Here is a 23,762-nt window from a genome sequence, read left to right as displayed (position 1 = left end):
TATTCTTCTTTCCTGTTTCCTGGTGTATTTTCCTCTATAGCATGGATCACTCTTTAACATACTTTTTGGTTGTCTGTCTCTACCTACAAAAATATATGTTCCCTGTTATATCACCAGTGCCTGGCACGTAGATAGTCAGTCAATATTTGTTGAATGAATGAATGAATGAATGGGCTGAAAGAACCTTATTCTTCTTTCTTCTGTCACTTCACACCAAATGCTTTTGGAAAATGCTATGTGAACAGGGATCGTAAGCAGCAGAGGTTACACACATGGCTGTGGGATAGCCCATCATCCTCAGATACTTGTCTGGAAGGAGGTGGAGTACATGAGTAGAAATGATACAAGATAACTTCTTCAGGAAATCAGCCAAGTGTCACAGCTTTTCACATAGGCATGTGATGTTTGTGTGTGTATGTATGAAGAGCTGTCATGGCCTAGAATCACGGGCCTTTAGATCCCTTGTACAGATAGAAAAGTAAAGGCCGAGGCTCAGGAGTGCTGCAGGCCACCGAGGTAGAGTCCCTGTCTGCCCTTCTCAATGTCCGGTCACTTCTCAGTGCACTCCCCTCTTTACTGCTAAAGCCACTTTCCCTGACTCTGAATGTGTAACCACGAGGGGGAAAATGTCCTCCAGGCTCACAGTTTGTGGAGAAAAAGCCCAGCAGCTGAAAATAATGTTCACAGAGTTTGTACCTAGAAAAAGTGGCCATTTCTATCATGTCTTTAAATTTCCCTGTTTCTCATACATTTTATAAACAAGACAGTAGAAGGAGATTCGGGAAGAGCAACTTTAGAACAAGGGGGAGAAAATCAAATCTAGAACATTCCAGTTTCTGTTTTCTTCTCAGTTTAGGGCTGATGCACTTTAGCTTCCTATCTAAGGGACTACTCAAATCTGATTAGAAGCTATTGTGGGCTGGTAATTATCCATAATTTTAGGAAGACAGATGCAGTACCAACTCTGTTCTCTAATAGCAGGCTTATTAATTTTAAATTTACATGGCAGGAGAAGCAGATGTCGAGGTGGGATAAGAGTTCAGATGCTTGGTCATTGATAGCTTTTTACTTCCACGTATCACATGGGGATTTGGGACCCAGGAAGCCCGCTGAGAACTGATGACTATCTGTCCCCTGAACAGCTGGGTTCTTTTTCATCCTGAGCTCAGAAAGATTGCTCCTACTGCAGCCAGGGAAGACAGGTTGTTGACTGGTTAGAAATCATGGCAGGTTATTTTCTCGACCCGCAGTTCGCAGTTGGAAAGCAGAGCTATCAAAAAGTTGTTTTCTCTATTGTATTTCAAATCTGGGTGTTTAAAAAATTATGTTAGCAAATTAAGCATTTCTTGAATGGTAGTTGTGTGTGTTCTTGATGCGAATGAGAGGTGCATTCCCTTGTAAAATCCCTGGGACTTAATAGGAAGATGTGAGCCTTAGAACAGAAGTTGGTTTTCTAGATGATCATGTAGACATGATGCTGAGCACCAAAGATGTTGATTGAAACGATTTAAAAAGAAATTTGTCTGAGTTCAGATTTTACACCAATATTTAGAAAATCAGCAAAAGAACTTGGAGGCATGTTCTCAGGCATCCTGTTCAGCCCCATGCCCACATTGTCATAAAATCCGAGTGTGCGTACAGGCAGGCGCATTCCTTTCTGTTCTCATCACAGGTCCTTCCCTGGCTCTGCACCTGCCTGTCATGCGCCTCCATGTGAAGAGACCACCAAACAGGCTTTGTGTGAGCAATAAAGCTTTTTAATCACCTGGGTGCAGGCGGGCTGAGTCCCAAAAGAGAGTCAGGGAAGGGAGATAAGGGTGGGGCCATTTTATAGGGTTTGGGTAGGTAAAGGAAAATTACAGTCAAAGGGGGGTTGTTCTCTGGCTCTGGCGGGCAGGACTGGGGGTCACAAAGTGCTCAGTGGGGGAGCTTTTTGAGCCAGGATGAGCCAGGAAAAGGAATTTCACAAGATAATACCATCCCTTAAGGCAAGGACCGGCCATTTTCACTTCTTTTGTGGTAGAATGTCATCAGTTAAGGTGGGACAGGGCATTTGCACTTCTTTTGTGATTCTTCAGTTACTTCAGGCCATCTGGGTGTATACGTGCAAGTCACAGGGGATGCGGTGGCTTGGATTGGGCTCAGAGGCCTGACATTGCCCTCTTCCCTACCTCCCCTACCTTTTCCCTCCTGTGTGGTTCTCTCACAAAGTGAATGGCCTCAGCCACAGCTTCTCTGCAGCTGCATCAGACTGTGGCGACAGGAGTGGCTGTCCCCACGGAGCCCAGTCTTGCTTGCAGCTGCAGCCTGGTGATCATTTTGTACCTCAAGTACGTAATTCTACAGAACGAGAGCCAACATGCTGGGGATGGAGGCGTCTTTATCACGGTGCTCTGCATATTTTAATCTTGGGTAGAAAGTATGGAAAAGTATGGGATACATGTGGTTTGATGTCAGAAGGACATTGTGAACTTGACGTGGACTGAGGATGTTCAGGTGCAACAGGCACCGCGGCTTCATTAAGTGAGACTTCTCCATCTCCCTGCCAGGCACGCACAGGTGTATGGCCACATCTTATGTGTTATTCTTATCTAGAGTGCGCCTTGTCGTCATGCTTAAAGTTCCATGGTGATATTCTGCCTCATAGAGTAGTGTTATGCCCAGACCGTTTGTTCCCCAAAGAAGACCACCAGAGTCCAGAGTCAAAGCGAAGCGGCAAGGATCTTTACTACAAGTTCGAACTTGGTCCCTCCATTCCACAGCATACAAGAGGGCCTCGAACAATGCGAGTGCTTGCTTTTTATAGCCCGATGTAAACAGGATATGTAAAGTTACAGGGAACAATGTAATTCTCTTGGTTACAGCATTACAATTGGTTAACATTATACATTTAGCATTCCTTATCGGAGATCTCCCAGGTGATGTTTTTCTGAAGTTTGAAAGAAATATGGAGGAATGTGTGCTGGGCTCAGGAAGTTGGGAGATATATGGGGGATGTGCCTCATTCCTTTCAGTAGGTCCCAAACCGCATTCAACACAGAAATGTACTCTTGCTATTATACTAGAAAGTGCTTTCATATACCAAGTGGGAGAGCAGTCCTAAAATCTGGGCTGGAATCACAGAAGGAAGGCTTTGGGAAGCAACAGATTCCCTAGTCCAAAGCTGGTTTTTGATGAACCTAGAAACAGGACCAAGAGAAGTGAATTTGCCTAAGGCCCTGACAGTGTCTCACGGTAGCATTTGAACCTAGCAGTTTCTTTACCTATTTCTTTAAATGTTTAGTAATGCTTCCTCTGATTCCTATATAAAAGTATTCCTCATTCATTCTTTTGTTTCAGTGAATTATTGCGGTGCCACCCCGTAACAGTATTTGAGTCAAAATGTGGCAGTGTTTATCCCTTTCCAAGGTTTTTAGTTGCACAGGTTTTCAAAGTTCTGCTAACAGTTTCTTGTTGGTTGCAAGGTGTCCTTTCAGAAGCCAATTGTGTGGTGTATTGATGTTGATTGTTGGAGGTAGTTTGGTTAGAACGTACTTCGAGTGGCTGGTGTGGGCCTGGGGGACAGTGACAGCTGCCTGCCTCATGGGCAGAGATGAAGTAATTGCTTCCTGGGAAGTACCATCCTCCTGGCCACACTCTCCAGCCCATTTCATTTGTGTTGGTTTCCTCGCATCTGCACGTTTCTGGTTTCATGTGAGTCTCATTTATTGTAGCATATGACTTCAGGCTGTGGGGAAGAATGGCCATTTTAGCACAGAGATGCACACAAAGGAACAACTGGCTAAATGTGAGAGAAGACATTCTTAGGGGGGGGGTTCATTTCTTTTATTCTGTAACAGGCAGTCTGGGAAGCATTCTGGACATGTGGCCTGCGCTGTCACAGTTCCTCCTTGCAGGATCGCAGATGTTTGGAGATTGTAGTGATAACTGTTATCATTGAGAAGGTCATTCTCGCAGGCTCTAATAAGTCAGGATTTATTCAGTGTTAATTTGTTAAAGACAACTGTATTTCTAGCCAAATCCATGGGAGACGTTTCTCCTGGCAGTGTTGCTGGGGGTATTCCGTGGCTTAGTCTTAGGGAAGCACACGCCTTTGAATACTGCTGAAAAGAACCCAAAGCGCACCAGAGCACTTTTGCCTTACGGGGTGTTAGTCACTGATACGCATCTCAGTCAGACCTGATGGATTCTTGACCCCTTCCTTTCTTAATTTTTTAGTTTTATGTTTAATTTTTGTTTTTTAAGAGCACAACCCCTCAGGTGGCCACCATGAATCTCTGGTGTCTTCAGCTGGTTGAAGCCTATTTGCCGTCTCTGGTTCAAACATATTCGAAACCTGATGATGCTTCCCTCGGTTGTTCTGCTGTGTGACCTCCGCGCCTGCAGGGTTCAAGAGTGTCAGAGCTGGGAGCTGCCTTCACAACTACCAGGGTTTCCGGAACCTCCTTTATCTAGCCCTGGGGATGGAAGAGATGTCATCACAGGTGAAGGCTTATTGGTTTACATGCCATTGATAATGAACGAGGAGGTTTTCTTTTATATAAGGGGAGCTTCTTATAATGTGCTTTAGTAGGGTAAAGAAGCTTTTGAGGTTTGCTTTCTCTGGAAAGATAATTTGTGATCCTGCCCTTGTTTTCAACAAAAATATAATTTGCATACCAGTGCATGTTGTGTTACTGAGCGCTGGCTGACAAATGGTTCTTAACTCGTCATTCACTCCGCCACTGTTTCTTGAATGGCATATGTGTTCCAGCTGTAGTAGGAACTTGCTAGGCTCTAGGACTAACCCTTATGAATCGGGGGCCCTGGGGGAAGCAAATGCATATAACTATAAACATTTGTGGGGATATCAGAGGGGGTGACTACAGGTGCAAAACTTCGTTCATTCATTGCCCCATCTAGGAGGTTTTGTGTCTTAGCAGCGTGTTCCATAGCAACACATCCCTGTATCAAAACATTTATCATATTATTTTGAAATTCTCTGCTTACGTATGTATTTTTCCAACTAAGTTTAGAACTGGTTAAGGACAGGCTATGGGGTATGTAATATATGTACACACACACACACAGATATACATATTACCATAGTAAATATACAATATAGATTTATATATATACACACGTATATATTTCTCCCTCTCTATATATACACAACACACACACATACATATATACACACACACATATATATGAAATACACACACACACACACACTTCTGCCAAGCACAGAAAGTCAAAACTAGGCAAGGGTTCTTTTAGTGTTTATGAAAAAACAGATGTGTTAGTTGAGAGCGTCCTTAAGTTGCCAGGGGAAAGACAGGATGGATTCACAAAGGGAGATAGTGTTTTTTTTTTTCTTTGTTTAACTCTTGAATTCTAAATAATCCAGACTTATAGAACAGTTGCAAAAATAGTACAGAGAATTCCCGTATGGTCTTCCCTCAGATTCCCCAAACATTTCACCCCATTTTTACTTTCTTTTTCTCTCTCTGTGGATATAATTTTTTTTTTTTTCTGAAATGTTTGAGTGGAAGGTAGAATGCTCTGAGGGATCACTGAGCTGACATAGTCTCCTAAATCCATGCTGTCAGGTGGGTGACAAAGCAGGACAGGAGGGTGGTTTTGTAGGAGAGTCGGGCCACGGGCCCGAGTGTTCTCTCTGTCCCCATAGTGCCGGAGTTTCTACGTGCTCCAGGCCCGGGTTTGCATTGCACATAATTCTCAAGGGCTCATGGCAAGCTGCGCCAGAGACACAGAGGGTGGGGATGTGGGGACCCTGCCCCCAGTGGACAAAGGACTCACTGCTGGGCTCTAATTTGTCTAGGTGTTTTTGTGACTTGCAGAAATACCTCCACCTTGCCTGGGCCTGGAGCCACAGGACACCTTGCCGAAGGTGAAGAATGTTCTGGAACAATGCAAGACCTGGCCAGGCTGTCCCCAGGAGCCAGCGTCCTGGGATCTCTGTGCAGCATCCAGCAACGTGAGCTTGCAGGACCCCGAGGAGCCCTCCTTCTTCTTGGAATCTGAGGATGACTGGGAGGACTCAGAGGCCCTGAGCTCACTGCTGCTGTTCCTGAACGCCCTCAGGTACAAGGCCAGCTTCCGTGGCCTGTACAACTTGGCACTGCTATGGCTGAGCAGCATGTTCTGCAGCTTTAGCGACAAGGAGGAGCTGACTGGGTGCCTGGCACAGGCCCGAGGGGCAGCCAAGAAAGCTGGCCTCTTGATGGCCCTGGCCAGACTCTGCTTCCTCCTGGGGCGGCTGTGCAGCAGGAGGCTCAAGCTGTCCCAGGCCCGGGTGTACTTGGAGGAAGCACTGGGGGCCCTGGAGGGCAGCTTTGGGGACCTGCTCCTGGTGGTGGCTGTGTACGCCAACCTGGCCAGCATTTACCGGAAGCAGAACGGAGAAGTGTACACAGGTGGTTCCCAAAGCCATGACTCTGCTTCTGGGGACGCCCGGCCACATCTGCAGCACCGAGGTGGAGGGAGAGCTCCTGCAGCTGGCGCCGCAGCAGGCGGTGGGTGGCCAGAGCCTGCAGGCCGAGGCCCGGGCCTGCTTCCAGTTGGCCAGGCAGCATGTGCACCTCAAGCAGCCCGAGGAGGCCCTGCCCTTCCTGGAGCGGCTGCTGCTTTTGCACAGGGACTCGGGAGCCCCAGAGGCTGCGTGGCTCTCAGACTGCTCCCTACTCCTGGCTGACATCTACTCCTGGCTCCTACTCCTGGCCGCAAGTGCCTGCCCCACCTGGTGCTGAGCTGTGTCAAGGTGGCCTCATTGAGGACACAGGACTCACTGGCCGGCTCGCTGAGAAGCGTGAACCTGGTGCTCCAGAACGCCCTCCAGCCCCACAGCCTCCCCACCCAGACTTCCCACTACCTCAGGCGAGCGCTGGCCTCCCTAACCCCGGACACAGGCCAGGCGCTGCGCGGCCTTCTTCACGCCAGCCTGGCCCAGCCGTACAGCCACCGTGGCTACCACGGCCCAGCCGTCACCTTCATGACGCAGGCTGTGGAAGCCAGTGCTGTTGCCGGAGTCTGTGCCATCATGGACTGCCTGGTGGCCCTGGCCTGGCTGCACGTGCTTCATGGACAGAGCCCGGTGGCCCTGAACTTCCTGCAGTCTGTCCAGGATGCAGTGGTGGCCAGCGAGGACCAGGAGGGTGTGATTGCCAACATGGTGGCCGTGGCTCTGAAGAGGACGGGCCTGACGAGGCAGGCAGCCGAGGGCTACTACTACGCCTTACAGGCGGCTTGGGACCTGGGCCAGCGGAGGAACCAGGCAGTGGTGCTGGCCAACTTCGGGACCCTGTGCCTGCATGTGAGTGCCAGCAGGCTGGCCCAGCACTACCTCCTGGGGGCTGTGCGGCTGTTCTCGAGGCTTCCCTGCAAGGAGTGTGGCCGGGACTTCACCCACGTACACCTGTAGCTGGGCCACCTCTGCACCCGCCAGGGCCCAGCCCAGCAGGGCAAGTGCTACTACGAGTGGGCTCTTCTGGTCACCGTGGAGATGGACCACGTGGAGAGTGAGTGCCCCAGTTCCTCTTGTGAGCCTTCTGGGGCCACATGGGTCAGGGCACACCTGGGGTTTGTGATTCGGAAACAAGTGGTGGTTTTTCCACCATCGAAAGTGCTGAGTCATGGTCAGTAGGAGATGTTGGCAAGCGCCCTGGAGACAGGCGGTTCCCATGCAGGGCCAGGACCTCTGTGCCCTACTGAGGCAGCCAGCTCTTCCTGGTTTGCCCAGGGACCATCCTGCCTTGAGCATTGAAAGTCCTGCGTGCTGGGAATCCCTAGACATAACCCTGGGATCAAGGCAGGCTCTGCTACGCTGGGACTTGGGGCCCCTCCATGAGCCAGGCCCTGAACACCAGTTCTTGTGCCTGTGTTATCTGCTTGGTATCTCGGCAGCCTGCGCACCTGTCATCCCACTTCACAGAGGACACGGGGCGGGTGATTGCCCAAAGCCACAGAGCATTTCATGCAAAAGCAGCTTGTTGTGCAGAGTGTGCCAGGCCCCACCCACAAATGGGGCTTGTGGGGTCCTCAGGTGGCAGAGACTGAGCGTGGGAATGTGAGCTTCAGGCCACAGAAGCGACAAAAGGGTGAGTGGCGTGATGGCGGGGCAGCACTTGGCCCCGGGTTAGGGAAGCCTCTTTAGTCTGGGACCAGAGGGTTGAGAGGATTTAGTCAAGTAATAGGTGGTGGATGAGGGGCTGGTGGTGGTGGAGGGGCTAGAGGTGTAGCCTGTGTGAAGGCCCAGGGGTGAGCGAGTGGGGGTGAGTGAGCGGGGATGAGTGGGGTGTGAGTGGTGGTGAGTGAGTGGAGGTGTGATGGGCGTGAGTGAGTGGGAGTGTGAGCGGGGATGAGTGGGGTGTGAGCGAGGGTGAGTGAGCAGGAGTGTGAGCGGGGATGAGTGGGGTGTGAGCGGGGTGTGATGGGTGTGAGTGAACGGGAGTGTGAGCGAGGATGACTGGGGTGTGAGCAGGAGTGAGTGAGGGGGTGAGTGAGCGGGAGTGTGAGCAGGGATGAGTGGGGTGTGAGCAGGGGTGAGTGAGCAGGGCTTATGCAGGGAGGTGCAGAGTTGGGAGTGGGTGGGTTAGGTGCTGGATGGTGAGAAGCTCTTCTGGAGAGCTAAGCAGGGCCTGGGGCCTCAGGCTGTGGCTTGGCCTTTTCCCCAAGAGCACTGGGGAGCCATGGGGTGCTATCGAACAGTCACTGCAGACTGAGCAGTGAACGGACAGCAGGTGGGCAGGGCTGTCCGAAATCTAGGCCGCAGAGGATAGATGAGGAAGTTGAGTCCAGGGAAATGGCTGAGACAAGGGATACTGTTGAGTCCCCTCTGCCTTGCAGCGCTTTGTCATGGCATAGTGAGACCACTCAGAGGTGCCTCCTGTGGCCTGGACCAGAGCCCCAGGGGCTGTGACCAAACCTGCCCATTTCCCAGCAGAGGCCTGGCACCCACTCCTGGCCCTAGGAGGGATGAGATTTTGGAAAGGACCGTGTGAAGGGGCCCCGGTCCCACACATCTGCCTAAGGAGGGTTGGGGGTTTCAGACCCAGGCTTCTTCCCCAGGGGCATTCTCTGACTGGAAGGAGACCCTCCAGGAACCCAGCGCCCCAGCCCCCACTGCAGCCTCCTGTTGCTCCTGGCACAACAGCCTGTGGCACCTCCTCCTACGAGGCCCTCCCCGGCGTGCTGGGGGATTCAGACTTGGAAATGCAGGCCAGGGAACGGGAATCATGCTTCCCTGTCTCCCCACCCTGAGCTGAACGGTCGAGGAGACCGAGGGTGGGGTTGATACCCCACATGCTTACTTGGGGTCATTTTTGAGTCATTTTCGGTAGTTTGTGTCCTTCTAGGAGTTTGGCTGTTGTGTCTAGATGGTCTGATTTCTTGGTGTACAATTGTTTGTAGTGTTTTCATGGAATCTTTTTATTTCTGTCAGGTTGGCAATAATGTTTCCTCTTTCATTTCTGATTTTAGAAACTTGGGTTTTTAATTTTTTATTTATTCATTTTTATTAGAGATGGGGTCTCATCATGTTTCCCCAGGCTGGTTTTGAATGCTGACCTCAGCGAACCTTCCAACTCGGCCTCACAAAGTGCTGGGATGACAGGCCTGAGCCATGGTGCTCAGTCTCTGATTTTAGTCATTTGTGTCCCATCTTTCTTTTCTTGGTCAGTCTCGTGAAAGATTTGTCAGTTTTGTTATTATTTTCAAAAAATCCACTTTTGGTTCTGTTGATTATCTCTTTTGTTTTTCCATTCTCTGTATTTTCACTTCCCATTTCCACTCTCACGTTTATTATTTTCTTCCTTTTATTCACTTTGTGTTTAGTTCTTTTTCTAGTTTCTCAAGGTGGAAGGTTAGGTTTTTGATTTGAGATTTTTCTTCTTTCTTTGAATGTAGACATTTACAGTTATAAATTTCCCTTTCAGCGCTGCCTTAGCTGCATCTTGGAATTTTTGATACACTGCTATATATATATATTTTTAAGGCAGAGTTTTGCTCTATTGACCAGGCTGGGGTGCAGTGGTGCAATCTTGGCCCACTGCAACTTCTACCCAGGTTCAAGCCATTCTCATGCCTCAGCCTCCCGAGTAGCTGGAATTACAGATGTGCACCAACCCACCTGGCTAATTTTTGAATTTTTTTTTTTTTTTTTTTTTATAGAGACAGGATTTCACCATGTTTCCCAGGCTGATCTCAAACTCCTGGACTCAAGCGATCCTCCCACCTCGGCCTCCCACTGTGCTGGGATGAGAGGCGTGAGCCACCGCGCTGGCCCGGGCTGTGCATTTGTTTACATTCTTCTCAAATTAGTTTTCGGTTTCCCGGATGGTCTCTTTGACTCACTGGTTGTTTAGGAGTGTGTAATTTTCACATATTTTTGAATTTCCCACATTTCCTTCACTGTCGATTTCGAGTGTTCATGCCAGTACAGCTGAAGAACACCTCTGCTTTGGTCTCAGTCCTTCTCCATTCACTGAGGCTCATTTTGTGACCTGGCACATGGTCTGTCATGGGGAATGTCCCATGGGTGCTCGAGAGGACTGTGTATTCAGCAGTTGTTGGGGGGTGTGTGTGACAGATGTCCATTCGGCGTACCTGGTTTCCGGTGTTAATCTCCGGAATGTTTCTGACGCTAGAGAATCAGAAGCTTTCCACCGTTCCCAGTGCCCTGGCTTTGGGAGGAGCCTGGTTGCATGAGAGAAGCATGTGTGGGAAGACCAGGGGCCGACTTTGAACCCCATTCCCCCAACATGATGCCATGTGTGGCAGACATGACGCTTGGCTTTGCTCTCAGGGTTCCATCTGCGATAGGGGCTACTTGTGCCCCTGGCCTCATCAGCTCAGGCTGAAGGCGGCCCTGGTCCTGGCCAGAGGGGCTTTGTGAAGCAGAAATAGATGGCCTGGTGCAGGGGCCGAGCCTGGCCAGGACCTCGGCCCTGGGAATTGTAAAGAAGGCCGGCCTGTACCATGAGCATCTGCACCAAGGTGTGCCCATGTCACGGTGTGCTCGGCATCTGCCCTGGCACGGGTGCATGGCCTGTCTGCGCTCAGGCTCCCCGCCTATGGGGCCCAGGCTCACAGAGGTGTGAAAGAGGCAAGCAGGGGCCTCCAAGCACAGCCAGCCTCGCTTCGATGCTGGGAGACTAACGTCTTCCATTTTGTCTTCTGCCCAGGCCAGCTGCCGGCCATCCAGTGGCTGTGCTATTTATACAGCGCCGTCATGCCCAGCGAGGCCCAGTGTGTCATCTACCACGAGCTCCAGCTCTCCCTGGCCCACAAGGTGTCTGACAAGGTGCTGGAGGGGCAGCTCCTGGAGACCATCAGTCAGCTCTACCTGTCCCTGGGCACGGAGTGGTAAGGGCTGGCTTTGCAGTGGTGGAGGTGGGGGCGGGCAGGGCAGGGAGAGGGGCACAGGGAAGCTGGCCCAGGGCGCCAGCAGCCCCTCTCCTTTTGATCATTTGGTTCCTTGGCATCAGATGCTCTGAGCTGGTGGGCCTGGGGTCGTCCCAGGGCTGCTGCTGGCCCGTGAGTCCCAGCTTGAGCCTCCCTTGTTGGGTCAAAGGTCATCTCAACCCCAGCAGAGGCAGTAGGTGCACTCTGGGCTGTTCTTCCTACTATAGTGACTTTTGTCATCTGACCTCTGCCTGCCCCGAATCTTCATTCCTGGTCTTCATCTGTCCCCTTAAGTGTGACCACAGCAGCCACCTGTGGCTTCTCTTCCACAGAAGACAGAGCCAGTTATGTCACCTGCTTCCCTGGGGCAGGGTTTCAAGGTCTCACATCCCATATGTGGCCTACTCAGCTTCCCTCAAGCATCCTGACCTGGTGGGGTAACCATGGCCCTGGCCACCCCACCCACAGGGCCCAGTGACATTGCTGCAGTCACACCCCCTCGAGTGTTGGACTTACTGAGAGAGCAGGGAAGGATCAAGATTCCATGGGGACCCGGGAGACTGGCTCCAGTCTTGGCCTCAGGTTCACAGAAGGAAAATGGGCCAGTGGGCTAGAGCCATGCTTCTCAAAGTGTAGTCCCTCGACCAGTAGAGCAGCATCCATGTCACCTAGGAGCTTGTGGCAAGTGGGAGTTCTAGGGCCTGCCCCAGGCCTGTGGAGCCGGGAGCTCTGGGGGCAGGGCCAGCAAGCTCTACAGTCAGGCCTCCGAGTGACTGTGATGCCTGCACACCTTGAGAACCATCGGCCTAGATAGCCTCTGAACACTAACGGCTCCTGGTGCATCTGGAGAAGACACAGGCCATGTCTGGGAGGCAGGGGAGATGGACTAGCACACTCCTCCTGCCACAGGGCAGCATGATGCTTGATTCCCTCAGATGATGTCCTTCATTTTTCCATGCCGTGTGAGTTCACCCTGGCCCTCCCAGCAGCCTGGGAAGAGCAGAACACTGCACACACGAGAGGGCCTTTCCCAGTCCCCACATGCCAGATTCATCTGTCACCAGACCCACGGGAGGAGGCAGACTGGTTCCAGGAGGATGAGAGCCCTTGTTCTGACACCTGCGTCTGATTCCAGGGCCTACAAGTCCGCTCTGGACTACAGCAAACGAAGTCTGGGGATTTTCATTGACCTCCAGAGGAAAGAGAAGGAGGCACATGCCTGGCTACAGGCAGGGAAGATCTATTACATCCTGCGGCAGAGCGAGCTGGTGACCTGTACATCCAGGTGAGTGACAAGGGATGCAGGAGGACCCCTGTGCTGTTCACTCTCTGTCCATCCACCCATCCATTCATCCTTCCATCATCTGTTTACCTGTTCATCCTTCCATCCATCCATCCATCCATCATCCATCCATCCATCATCCATCCATCCATCCATCATTCATCCATCCTTTTATCATCCATCTATTCACCCGTCTATCCATCCATTCACCTGTCCATCCACCCATCCATTCATCCTTCCATCTATCTTTCCATAATCCATCCAACTATCTTCCATCCATCCATGATCCATCCATTCACCTGTTCATCCATCCATCCATTCATTCATCATCCATCCTTTTATCATCCATCCATCCATTCACCTGTTCATCCATCCCTCCATCCATTCTTCCATCCTTCCATCATCCATTCACCTGTTCATTCTTCCATCCATCCATCCATCATCCATCCATCCATCATCCATCCATCCATCCATTCTTCCATCATCTTCCCATACACCTGTGTGTCCTTCCATCCATCCATCCATCCATCATCCATCCATCCATCCTTTCATCCTCCCATCATCCATCCATTCACCTGTTCATCTTTCCACGCATCCATCCATCCATCTATCATCCATCCATCCTTTTGTCATCCATTCATTCGCCTGTCCATCCATCCATTCACCTGTTCGTCCATCCATTCACCTGTTCGTCCGTCCATCCATCCTTCCGTCTAACTTTCCATCTTCCATCCAACTGTTCATCCTTCTGTCCATCCATCCATCCATCATTCTTCTGTTCACCTCTTCGTCCATCCATTCACCTCCTTGTCCGTCCATCCATCCATCCTTCCATCCATCCATCCGTCCTTCCATCCGTCCTTCCATCCATCCTTCCATCCATCTTTACATTATCCATCCAACCATCTTCCATCCATCCATGATCCATCCATTCACCTGTTCATCCATCCATCCATTCATTCATCATCCATCCTTTTATCATCCATCCGTCCATTCACCTGTTCATCCATCCCTCCATCCATTCTTCCATCCTTCCATCATCCATTCACCTGTTCATTCTTCCATCCATCCATCATCCATCCATCCATCATCCATCCATCCTTCCATCCATCCTTCCATCTATCTTTCCATAATCCATCCAACTATCTTCCATCCATCCATGATCCATCCATTCACCTGTTCATCCATCCATCCATTCATTCATCATCCATCCTTTTATCATCCATCCATCCATTCACCTGTTCATCCATCCCTCCATCCATTCTTCCATCCTTCCATCATCCATTCACCTGTTCATTCTTCCATCCATCCATCCATCATCCATCCATCCATCATCCATCCATCCTTCCATCCATCTTTCCATAATCCATCCAACCATCCTCCATCCATCCATGATCCATCCATTCACCTGTTCATCCATCCATCCATTCATTCATCATCCATCCTTTTATCATCCATCCGTCCATTCACCTGTTCATCCATCCCTCCATCCATTCTTCCATCCTTCCATCATCCATTCACCTGTTCATTCTTCCATCCATCCATCATCCATCCATCCATCATCCATCCATCCATCATCCATCCATCCTTCATCCATCTTTCCATAATCCATCCAACCATCTTCCATCCATCCATGATCCATCCATTCACCTGTTCATCCATCCATCCATTCATTCATCATCCATCCTTTTATCATCCATCCGTCCATTCACCTGTTCATCCATCCCTCCATCCATTCTTCCATCCTTCCATCATCCATTCACCTGTTCATTCTTCCATCCATCCATCATCCATCCATCCATCATCCATCCATCCTTCCATCATTCATCCACTCGCCTGCTCATCCTTCCATCCATCCATCCATCCATCCATCCTTCTATCATGCATCCATTCACCTGTTCATCCTTCCATTCACCTGTCCATCCATCCATCCATCCATCCATCCATTCGTCCATTCATCATTCATTCATTCCTTTATCATCCATTCATTCAGCCACCATCCATCCACCTGTTCGTCCATTCATCCATCCATCCTTCCATCATCCATCCATCTTTCCATCATCCATCCTTCCATCATCCATCCATTCATCCGTTCTTCCTTCCATCCATCCATCATCCATCCAGCCATCATCCATCCATTTGTCCATTCATCCATCCATCCTTTTATCATCCATCCTTCATCCATTTATCATCCATCCATTCACCTGTTCATCCATCCATCCGTCCATTCATCCTTCCATCAACCATCCATTCACCTGTTCATCCTTCCATCCATCCACGATTCATCCATCCACCATTCATCCATCCATCATTCATCCATCCATCCATTTATCCATTCATCCACTTATCCATTCGTCCATATATCCATCCATCATCCATCCATCCTTCCATCAACCATCTACTCACCTCCTGTTCATCCTTCCATGCATCCATCATTCATCCATCTATCTATTTATCCATTCATCCATCCATCCTTCCATCCTTCCATCATCCATCCATTCATCTGTTCATCCTTCCATCCATCCATAATCCATCCATCCATAATCCATCCATCCATCCATCCATCCATCATCCATCCATCCATCTATCATCCATCCATCTGTCCATTCATCCATCCGTCCATTCATCCATCCATCATTCATCCATCCTTTTATCCATCCATTCACCCGTCTATCCATCCATTCACCTGTTGTTTCATCCATCTGTCCATTCATCCTTCCAACATCCATCCATTCACCTGTTCATCCTTCCATGCATCCATCATACATCCACATATCTATTTATCCATTCATCCATCCATCCATCCATCATCTCTCCATGCTTCCATCATCCATCCATGCTTCCATCATCCATCCATCCACCTGTTCATCCTTCCATCCATCCATCATCCATCCACCCATCCATTCATTCATCCTTCCATCATCCATCCATCCTTCCATCATCCATCCTTTCTCCCATCCATCCACCGTTCGTCCATCCATCCATCATTCATCCATCCACCCATCAATCTATTAATCCATCCCTCCATTCATCTATCTCTCCATTTGTTTACCCATACATTCGTCTATCCACCATCTATCCATCCACATGTACATACATCATCTACCCTCCACCCATCCATACATTATCTACCCACCCATACATACGTACAGACATACACACATCATTCCATCCATCCATCCATCCATCCATCCATCCATCCATCCATCCATCGATCCATCCAAGCATTAATCTAGCCACACGCCCATCCATCCATCCATGTGTCTACATCTCCTCATCCATTCATCCATCCATCCATCCATCCACTCATTCCTAAGCCACTGCTGAGCACCTGTTGTGTGCCTTTTCCCTCCCTCCAACTGGTTCCCTCACATCCTCCCCCAGTGGCCAGCATCTTCTCCCTGAGGGCAGAGGCGCGGCCCCTCACAGTGCCCAGCACCTGCTGGTATACAGCACATGCTCAAATAATGTGACCACTCAGTTAACACACAGAAGAGCTTGCTCCAAGCGACACGTGGCAAATCTCCTTACAAAATGAATCTATCATAGCGGCTGTTTTCAGAGGCTTTCCCAAACACAGTGTGATCTGGAACAAATTGTGAAGCCCACGAGCCTGGTGAAGTTTTCATTATTGAGTACCTGCTGTATACCTCCTTGAGCTGAGGAGAGGGATCAAGAGCTCATGGCCAAGAGGGGACCAGGCCCACCCACAAACACTGCTGATGTGGCAGGGATGTGGCAACGCAGAAAGGAGCCAGGGGCTGGGCTCCCAGCAATCTGGGGGCCACGGAGACTGTTTTGAGTGCAGGGGGAGTGGGCTAGGGCTAGCCCTGGTGGTAGGATTCACAGGTGTCGGGCTCCTGGGCTGCAGCTGCTCAGTCACCTCCTGGCACTCAGGTGCATCAGTTCATTGTCCTCATGCCAGTGGTGGGGGCAGCCCTCATGCGCAGGGTCTGAAAAATACTCAAGTGTACCTGTAGTGTGTGAGAGGAAGGAGGCTGGCAAAGGTGCGCGTGGCCACCTCGCTAGGTGTGGGTCTTGAGGGAACTTCTGTCTCCTTTCAGGTGGCACAGAATGTGGACCTGTACACAGGCGACCCCAACCTGGGGCTGGAGCTGTTTGAGGCAGCTGGAGACATCTTCAATGGGGCCTGGGAGCGGGAGGAAGGCATGTCCTTCTACCGGGTGAGCTGGCCTGTGGGCTGATGTGGGTGGGCCTCAGTGGGGCACCTGGAGGCTGAGGTACAGGTGTGGCAGGGTAGAGGCCTCCCACCTGGAGGCAGGGCCACCCATATACATGATTAGTTTCCAAGTGGTCTCACCAGGAATATTGACCATGCCCCTGCCCGGGACAAACGCTCGGGGCCTGGACGTGACAATGGCTCTACCCATCTACCTGATGACCTCAAGCAACCATGAGTGGGAAGTCCTGTCCCCATCTTCCAGATGAGGAAACTGAGGCTCAGAGAGGCACAGGGACATGTCAAAGGACACACAGCATCGGTGGGAGGCCCAGGTCTGCATGCACCCCGAAGTGGGACGGCTTCTCCCTTCCTCTGAGCTCACGGTGTGGCTCAGCCCTGGACACAGATAAATGTGGTGTTTTTAGAGCAGAGAGGAGTGCTGGCTCCCCCCAGTCAGACCCCCGGTGCCCAGGTGGGAGAGGCTGGTCTGAGGCTGTTGGGTGTAGCTGGATGGGCCTCAGGTGACTCTTCAGCCCCCAACTTGGGTGTCTGAACTGTGTGTTATCCCAGAGCACAGAGCTGTGTTGAGGTGCAGAGGTAGCTGGGGCGTGGGAAGCTCCAAGTACATGTTTGAGCTCTGAGGAGGGCTGTGGGCAAGGCGGGTGCTGCGGGAAGCCTGACCCCACCTGCCTGTGTGGTAGGACCAGGCCCTGCCCCTGGCAGTGACTACGGACAACCACAAGGCGGAGCTGCAGCTACAGCTGTGCAACAAGCTGGTGGCACTCCTGGCCACGCTGGAGGCGTCCCAGGAGGGCTTGGAGTTTACCTACATGGCCCTAGCACTCAGCATCACTCTGGGTAAGTCCCCTGAGCCCCACCCTGCCAGGACCCACACTTTGCCAGAGCCCAGCCTCCAGGTCTGCAGGCCAGGAGCTGAAACAGCTGCTGGATTTTCCTGGTCTCCTGTCCAGGCAGGCAGATCTGCCCAGCTGGCTTCCCCGTCCGGCTGTGGGGCACAGCCCGAGGTCTCTCACGCAGTGCAGAGCTCCCTGCCTGACTGAGCTCTGCTTCCTCTGCCTGTTCCCGCTGCTGACCACAAGGGCCGCCCAGTGTGCCCTCTGCCTTCCAGACATGCCAGGCATCTCGTTGGTCCCTGTATGTGCCAGGCTGAGTGACACATTCCCTTTCTCTTGTGCCCTTCCCACCCTCATCAACCACACGGCTCTCTGGCTGATAAAATCCCAGTTCCCCTTCCAGCAGTCTGCCCCTTAAGGCCAGGCATCCCCTGGTGCTGTGCCAGGGTCGTCTGTCCCCCTCCAGAGACAGGGAACCCTAGGCAGGCCACATGCCCCAGTGCCTTGTGCCCCGTAGCCCAGTACACAGTAGGTGTGCAGCTGACTCCCCAAGGTAGGGGGCTGTGATCGTGCCACACCCAGGAGGAGTCGGATGTCACATCTGTGGGTTGCCGGGAGCCGGGGTGTCCGGGAGCACCTGGACAGCATGGCTTTTGGGCTCCCCTGGTTAAACCCAGTGAGCAAAGGCAGGTGGCTATGTGTAGGTACAGAGCTGGGCCATCCAAGTCCGACTTTGCCATAAGCCTCACAGTAGACAGGGGCAGGCCTTATTAGTTCTGCTTTGCAGATGGGAAAGTGAGTCTGGGAACCTGGAAGGGACTGGCCAGAGCTGCCCAGGTGACCACAGGTGCCTGGAGGCAAGCCAGGTGTGCTGCCTGGGATCTACATACCTGCTCCTGAGGGGCATGTGTCCTCCCTGCCCCAGGGAGCCACATCCTCACACCTGCCCCTTTGGCCTGCACCCCAGGGGACCGGCTGAACGAGCACATGGCCTACCACCGGCTAGCTGCCCTGCACCACCGGCTGGGCCATGGCAAGCTGGCGGAGCACTTCTACCTCAAGGCCCTGTAGCTCTGCCACTCGCCGCTGGAGTTCAACGAGGAGACCCTCTACTACGTGAAGGTGTACCTGGTGCTCGGTGACATCATCTTCTACGACCTGAAGGTGGGTGGGAGGGGCAGGGCTCGGGGTGTTCCCGGCCTCCTTGGAGTTGGATTTCCACCCACACCCCAGAGGCCTGGGTTCCAGCCTTCCTTAGGAATGACCCAGTGGCCTCCCTGGAGCCCTGCACCCAGCTGGAGGAGCCGGCAAGGTTAGCAGATACAACCTAGCTCCCAAGCTGGCCAGGCCCCACCCTCAACAACTCAGTCTCAGCCAGGGAGGCTGACACATGAGTGGGCAACGGTGGCCTCTGGGTAAAGAAGGGGGATTGTAGTCAGGGGGGCCCTCCTGGAGGAGGTGACAGCAAAACTGAGACTTGACAGTCAAGTGTCAAGTTGCATTTAACAAAGAAAACAGGTCGGGAGAAGGACATTTCGGAGGACGGCATCATCCTCACATTGAATCCACGTTGCAAGATCCAACCCAAATCCTGACACCTCCTCTAGGAAGCCTGCCCAGGGTGCCAGCCTGCACTGAGCAACTCCTTCCTGGAGTCCCGAGACACCTTGAATCTTCACACCACCCAGGAAGGGTCGGGTGGGACCAGTGTCTTACCATTGGGTTCACAGACAGGGAAACCCCAGCTCAGGGCAGGGGCAGTGGGGTGGGGCTCCTGCCAGCCAGGCTGAGGCCTTGCTGGGTCGGGTGTGTCTCGAGGGGAGGTGCTGTGCTCCCTCTGCCCCCAGCCCTGCAGGGGTGGAGAGCTGGGACTGGCAGACTCAGACCTGGGGTGTCTCCACCCGTCTGCCCAGCAGGCACGACCCCTCCTCAGCATCGCACCGGCGTCGCGTCAGTGCTCCTTATGGGCTGAGGGGCCAGGGCGCTCCAGTCCAGGGGCCAAGATCTTGTGGGCCTTAGAACAACATGAGGAGGTGGGGCAGCCCTAAGACCCTGCCCCGTATTCCCCACCGCAGGCCTGGGGCTGTCCGGGAGGCCTCAGCCCAGTGCTGGTGACACCTGGTGGTGAGAAGTGGTCCCCGTGGCCTCCCAAGTCCCAGCCAGACAGGGAGGTGCCAAGTGTCAGGCCCAGAGGGACGCTGCTCACTGCCCAGGGGCTTGCCTGGGACCCAGGGGAACGGGCCTCCCAGAAGAGGCCTTTATCTCTCTTGGTCAAGCCTGCCGCCCACTCCGCCTGTCCAGGAGAAAGGAAAGGGCCAAGTAGTACCTGAGAGGCCAAAGTCCACGGTTGGGGTCGAGGGGCAGAGGCCTCCTTCACCTCCTTCCCATGCACAGCCCTCTGGGCCTCATCGTGACTATGCTGTCAGCGCGGGCCAGCTTCCCACAGGGAGGCCCCCTTGGAATTCCCCAAGGGCGGCTGTCTTTCCAAGGCTACACCCTCCTCCTTGTATAGGAGACTCTGGACCCAGGGCCCAGAGGAGTGGGAGAAAAAGCCGGGCTGGATGGAGCCTGGAAGGCTGAGAAGGCAGAGAAGCAGAGGTAAATGGGCATCTTTGCCAATTGCCTCTAAAATGGGGTCCCCTTTAGTCTACACGTGAGAGTGAGCCCTGGAATAGGGTGGATTAGATGTTTACTGGCTCAGCCTGCCACTCACTAGCTGCTGCACACACTATAGGCACATGGAAATGCACAGGGAAATTCACACAAGCACAGGCACACGCACACACAGGCACAGGCATGCACACAGGGAAATGCACACACAGACACAGGCACACGCACACACAGGCATGCACACAGGCACACAAACACGCACAGGCACATGCACAGGCACACGCAGAGACATATGCTTTGGCTGGCTCCTTCCTGTTTAGTTGGGAAGCCCCCACCCCTTCAGGAAGCCCTTGCAGCCCACCCCGGCTGAGTCTGGGGCCTCCTGGGCTTCCCTCTGCCACAGCCCGGGCCACCCTGTGTGGTCAGTGTTCGCTCCCAGGTCCCTCAGACTGGGAGCGAGGACATTAGGCTCCGCCATGCACCCAGCACAGAGTCCAGTGTTCGGCTGGGCTGGGGGGCATTGGATGAGCAGTGGCGGTGACTCGGGACCTTCTCACGCCCCTGTTCCGTGTGTGGGGTGGGGCAGTGAGGGAATGGACTGCTGCATCTTGGACTTTCTCATTGGCCCTGGGAGCCATCTTGAGATGGTAAAGAGGAACAGGCCAGGCATGGGTCTTAGAGAGGTCCCTTGGGTGACCCCCATGTGGAGGAGGTGCCTGGGGAGAAGCCAGGTGGGGGATGGGAGGGTCAAGGAGGAGATCTGGGCGATAGCATCCCAACCCAGGGATGGTGAGTTTGAGCCAAAGATGCATTGAAAATGGGAGTGGATGTCTGGGGAGTCACACTCCGTCAGTATTTCAGGGAACATTGCCAGAGAGGACACCTGTGAGATGGTTTTGTACCTGGCCTGGCCCGTGGAGGGCCTGGAAATGGTCAGCATGGACAGGGGCCAGAGGGGAGCCTGGGTCACTCAACGCTGTGCCCCTGCTGTGGCTTGGAGCCAAGGGTCCTGCATGGAACTCTCAGAGCAGGCAGGATCTGCCCTGACCTCAGCCCATGGGGAAAGCAGCCACTGCCTGCAGAGAGGGTGGCACTGGGGCAGGAGGCTTGGGGTGAGTGGGGCGTAGGGACACTCAGGAAGGCTTCCAGGGGTGTCAGGGTCATCCCCACCTCCTGCAGCTGAGACCACAGCAGTGTCACAGGCTTCGGGGCTCATGGGGTGAGCCAGCATTGGCTGGACATGTGGAATGACCTGGAGACAGGAACGGCCTCTGGGAAGACGGGCTCCGAGTCCCCCTTTTGCTGACCATGACCTGTCCCCTTCAGGACCCGTTTGATGCAGCCAGGTACTACCAGCTGGCACTGGCAGCTGCCGTGGACCTGGGCAACAAGAAGGCACAGCTGAAGATCTACACGCGGCCGGCCACCATCTCCCACAACTTCCTCCTGGACCGCAAGAAGTCGCTCTTCTTCTACCAGAATGCCAGGACCTTCGCCACAGAACTCAACGTCCGCAGGGTCAACCCACCTCCTCTGCCACTCTGCCGGTGGGCCCCCTGGTTGGCCCCCAGCCACCCTCGCTGAGGACAGCATCCGAGGGAGCGGGTTTTGTGCAAGGAGGATGATCTCCTGCCTCTCCTGGTGTCTCCCGTGGCTCATTTTCTGGGAAATGGAGGCATGAAAGCAGAGTTCAAATAGCAATAAATTTTTTTTTGCAATAACATACCGAAGTCCCCAGGGCATCCTTCTCTGTGTGCTTCCTGGGCTGTGTCTAGGGGCCAGCTCCTTCCCTGGTGGCAGCCCTCTGATCTTGGGGATGAGAAGGACCCTGAGTCTAACAGACCTGGGCCAGGTCACCATGAGCCTCGGTTTCCTCGGCGGCCAGACGGGAGATGGTGGTGGAACTCCCTGGGCAGCTCCCTGCTCTCCCTGCTCAGAGCTTTTGCTCTAGGTCTCGTGCCGCTGTTGCCTTTAACCTTCAGGCCACTGTGATCAGGTGTGGGGGCTGCTAGTGTCCCTGTTCGCCATTGAAGAAATAGAGGCACAGAGAGGTTAGGTGTCTGGCCCACCGTCACACAGCAGGTAGGGGCGGAGACACAGAGCCCAGTACACTGACCACCACACCACCCTGCCAGCCTGCAGCCAGGAAGGTGTCCCCCATTAGGACCCCAGGTCCTGGACCTCTCTTGTGGTGTCAGGAGAGCCACAGGCCAGTGAGGGTGGCCCCTGGGATCCCTCACTCAGTGTCCTCTGCTCCCAGACTTGGTTGGGCCGAGCCTGGCCAGTCCCACCTCTGGCCGCTGGTCAGCCCTGCGGGAAGTGAGACGCTGGGATCTCTGCCTGTGTAGACGCTGCTACCCTGTATTGAAAGCCTTATCTGGGCTGCCCCCCAGCCCTCCCTACATGCCCCTCCCCTTCCGGCCCCCCGGCCCTCATCCCAGTCCCAGGAATCCCAGGTTTTCCTTCTTGGAATCTCATGGCCCCAGGGAACACAGCTCACACGGTCTCTTTGCCAGTTTACGGCAAGGAAACCGAGGTTCAGAGACTGTGGGTGTCCCACGTGATTCTCACGTACACTGCACTCTCCCAGGCCCCTCTTAAACACTTTAAATGAGGTGACTTTCACATCGCATGCAATTAACTATTTCAACGCGATTAATGTGGTGGCATTTGTGCATTCAGATTCCTGTGCAACCACTCACACCATCTAGTTTCAAAATGTGTTCATCTCCCCAGAAGAAACCTCCCATCCTCACTAAGCAGTTACCCCTCCTTGGTATCCCCCAAGCCCCTCGTTTAATGGAAGGGGAAACTGAGGTCCGGAGAGAGACTTGCCAGTGGGCGGAGCTCTGATAATAAGGAATCAGGCACCCATCTGCTGGTTCAATCCTGGGTTGGTTTTCCACCCAGCAGAGGTGACAGAGCCAGGAGGTTCTGCGAGCGCCACAGGTGTCACTGGTTCAGTCCTGGGTTGGTTTTCCACCCAGCAGAGGTGACAGAGCCAGGAGGTTCTGGGACCCCATGCTTGCAGCCAGAGCCCTGCCCCAAGCCTCCCCACCAGGGGGTATCAGCTTTACAGAACCAGCTGCGGGGCTGGCGGGAAGCAGCGGGTCAGAGCTGCTGACAAACCTCATGTAGACCCCAGATCGCTGTCTGTGGGTTGGGCTTGGGAATTGGAGAGGAGGCCGCATGATTGGAAACGTGAAGACAGCACGGCCTGGATGGAGGAGTGGGAAGCGCTGTCACGTTGACTGAGGACACAGACCTCCTGCCCGCTGGGCCAGGTCTGCAGCCATTCTTCTCGGGGTGGGGTCCGCGGGTCTGGCTTGCTCTCGGCCCCCGACCTGCCTCAGAGTCCGGGGGGCTTTGGAACTGTGCCTCCCCATCTCCACCCACCCTGGCTGGTGCCATGAGGGGCCGGGATCCTGGG

The 23,762-nt window shown here is 53.1% G+C and overlaps 1 protein-coding gene across 1 annotated transcript; it reads left to right on the top strand.

The window, feature by feature from the left end:
* The first annotated feature begins 4,245 nt into the window (after positions 1-4,245).
* LOC106995683 (SH3 domain and tetratricopeptide repeat-containing protein 1-like) lies at positions 4,246-22,055 on the top strand. Its single transcript, XM_077996071.1, is given in 11 exon segments — positions 4,246-4,484; positions 5,844-6,402; positions 6,404-6,722; positions 6,725-7,520; positions 11,184-11,364; positions 12,539-12,669; positions 12,672-12,688; positions 16,750-16,869; positions 17,570-17,726; positions 18,690-18,886; positions 21,659-22,055. Coding segments are annotated over 11 exon segments (2,880 nt in total). The 5' UTR covers positions 4,246-4,339; the 3' UTR covers positions 21,917-22,055.
* Positions 22,056-23,762: the final 1,707 nt, after the last annotated feature.

Source organism: Macaca mulatta, chromosome 3 (genome assembly GCF_049350105.2).
Source record: "Macaca mulatta isolate MMU2019108-1 chromosome 3, T2T-MMU8v2.0, whole genome shotgun sequence".
Taxonomy (NCBI): domain Eukaryota; kingdom Metazoa; phylum Chordata; class Mammalia; order Primates; family Cercopithecidae; genus Macaca; species Macaca mulatta.
The sequence above is the reverse complement of the archived record's forward strand: the minus strand, read 5'-3'. Positions and strand labels throughout refer to the sequence as shown.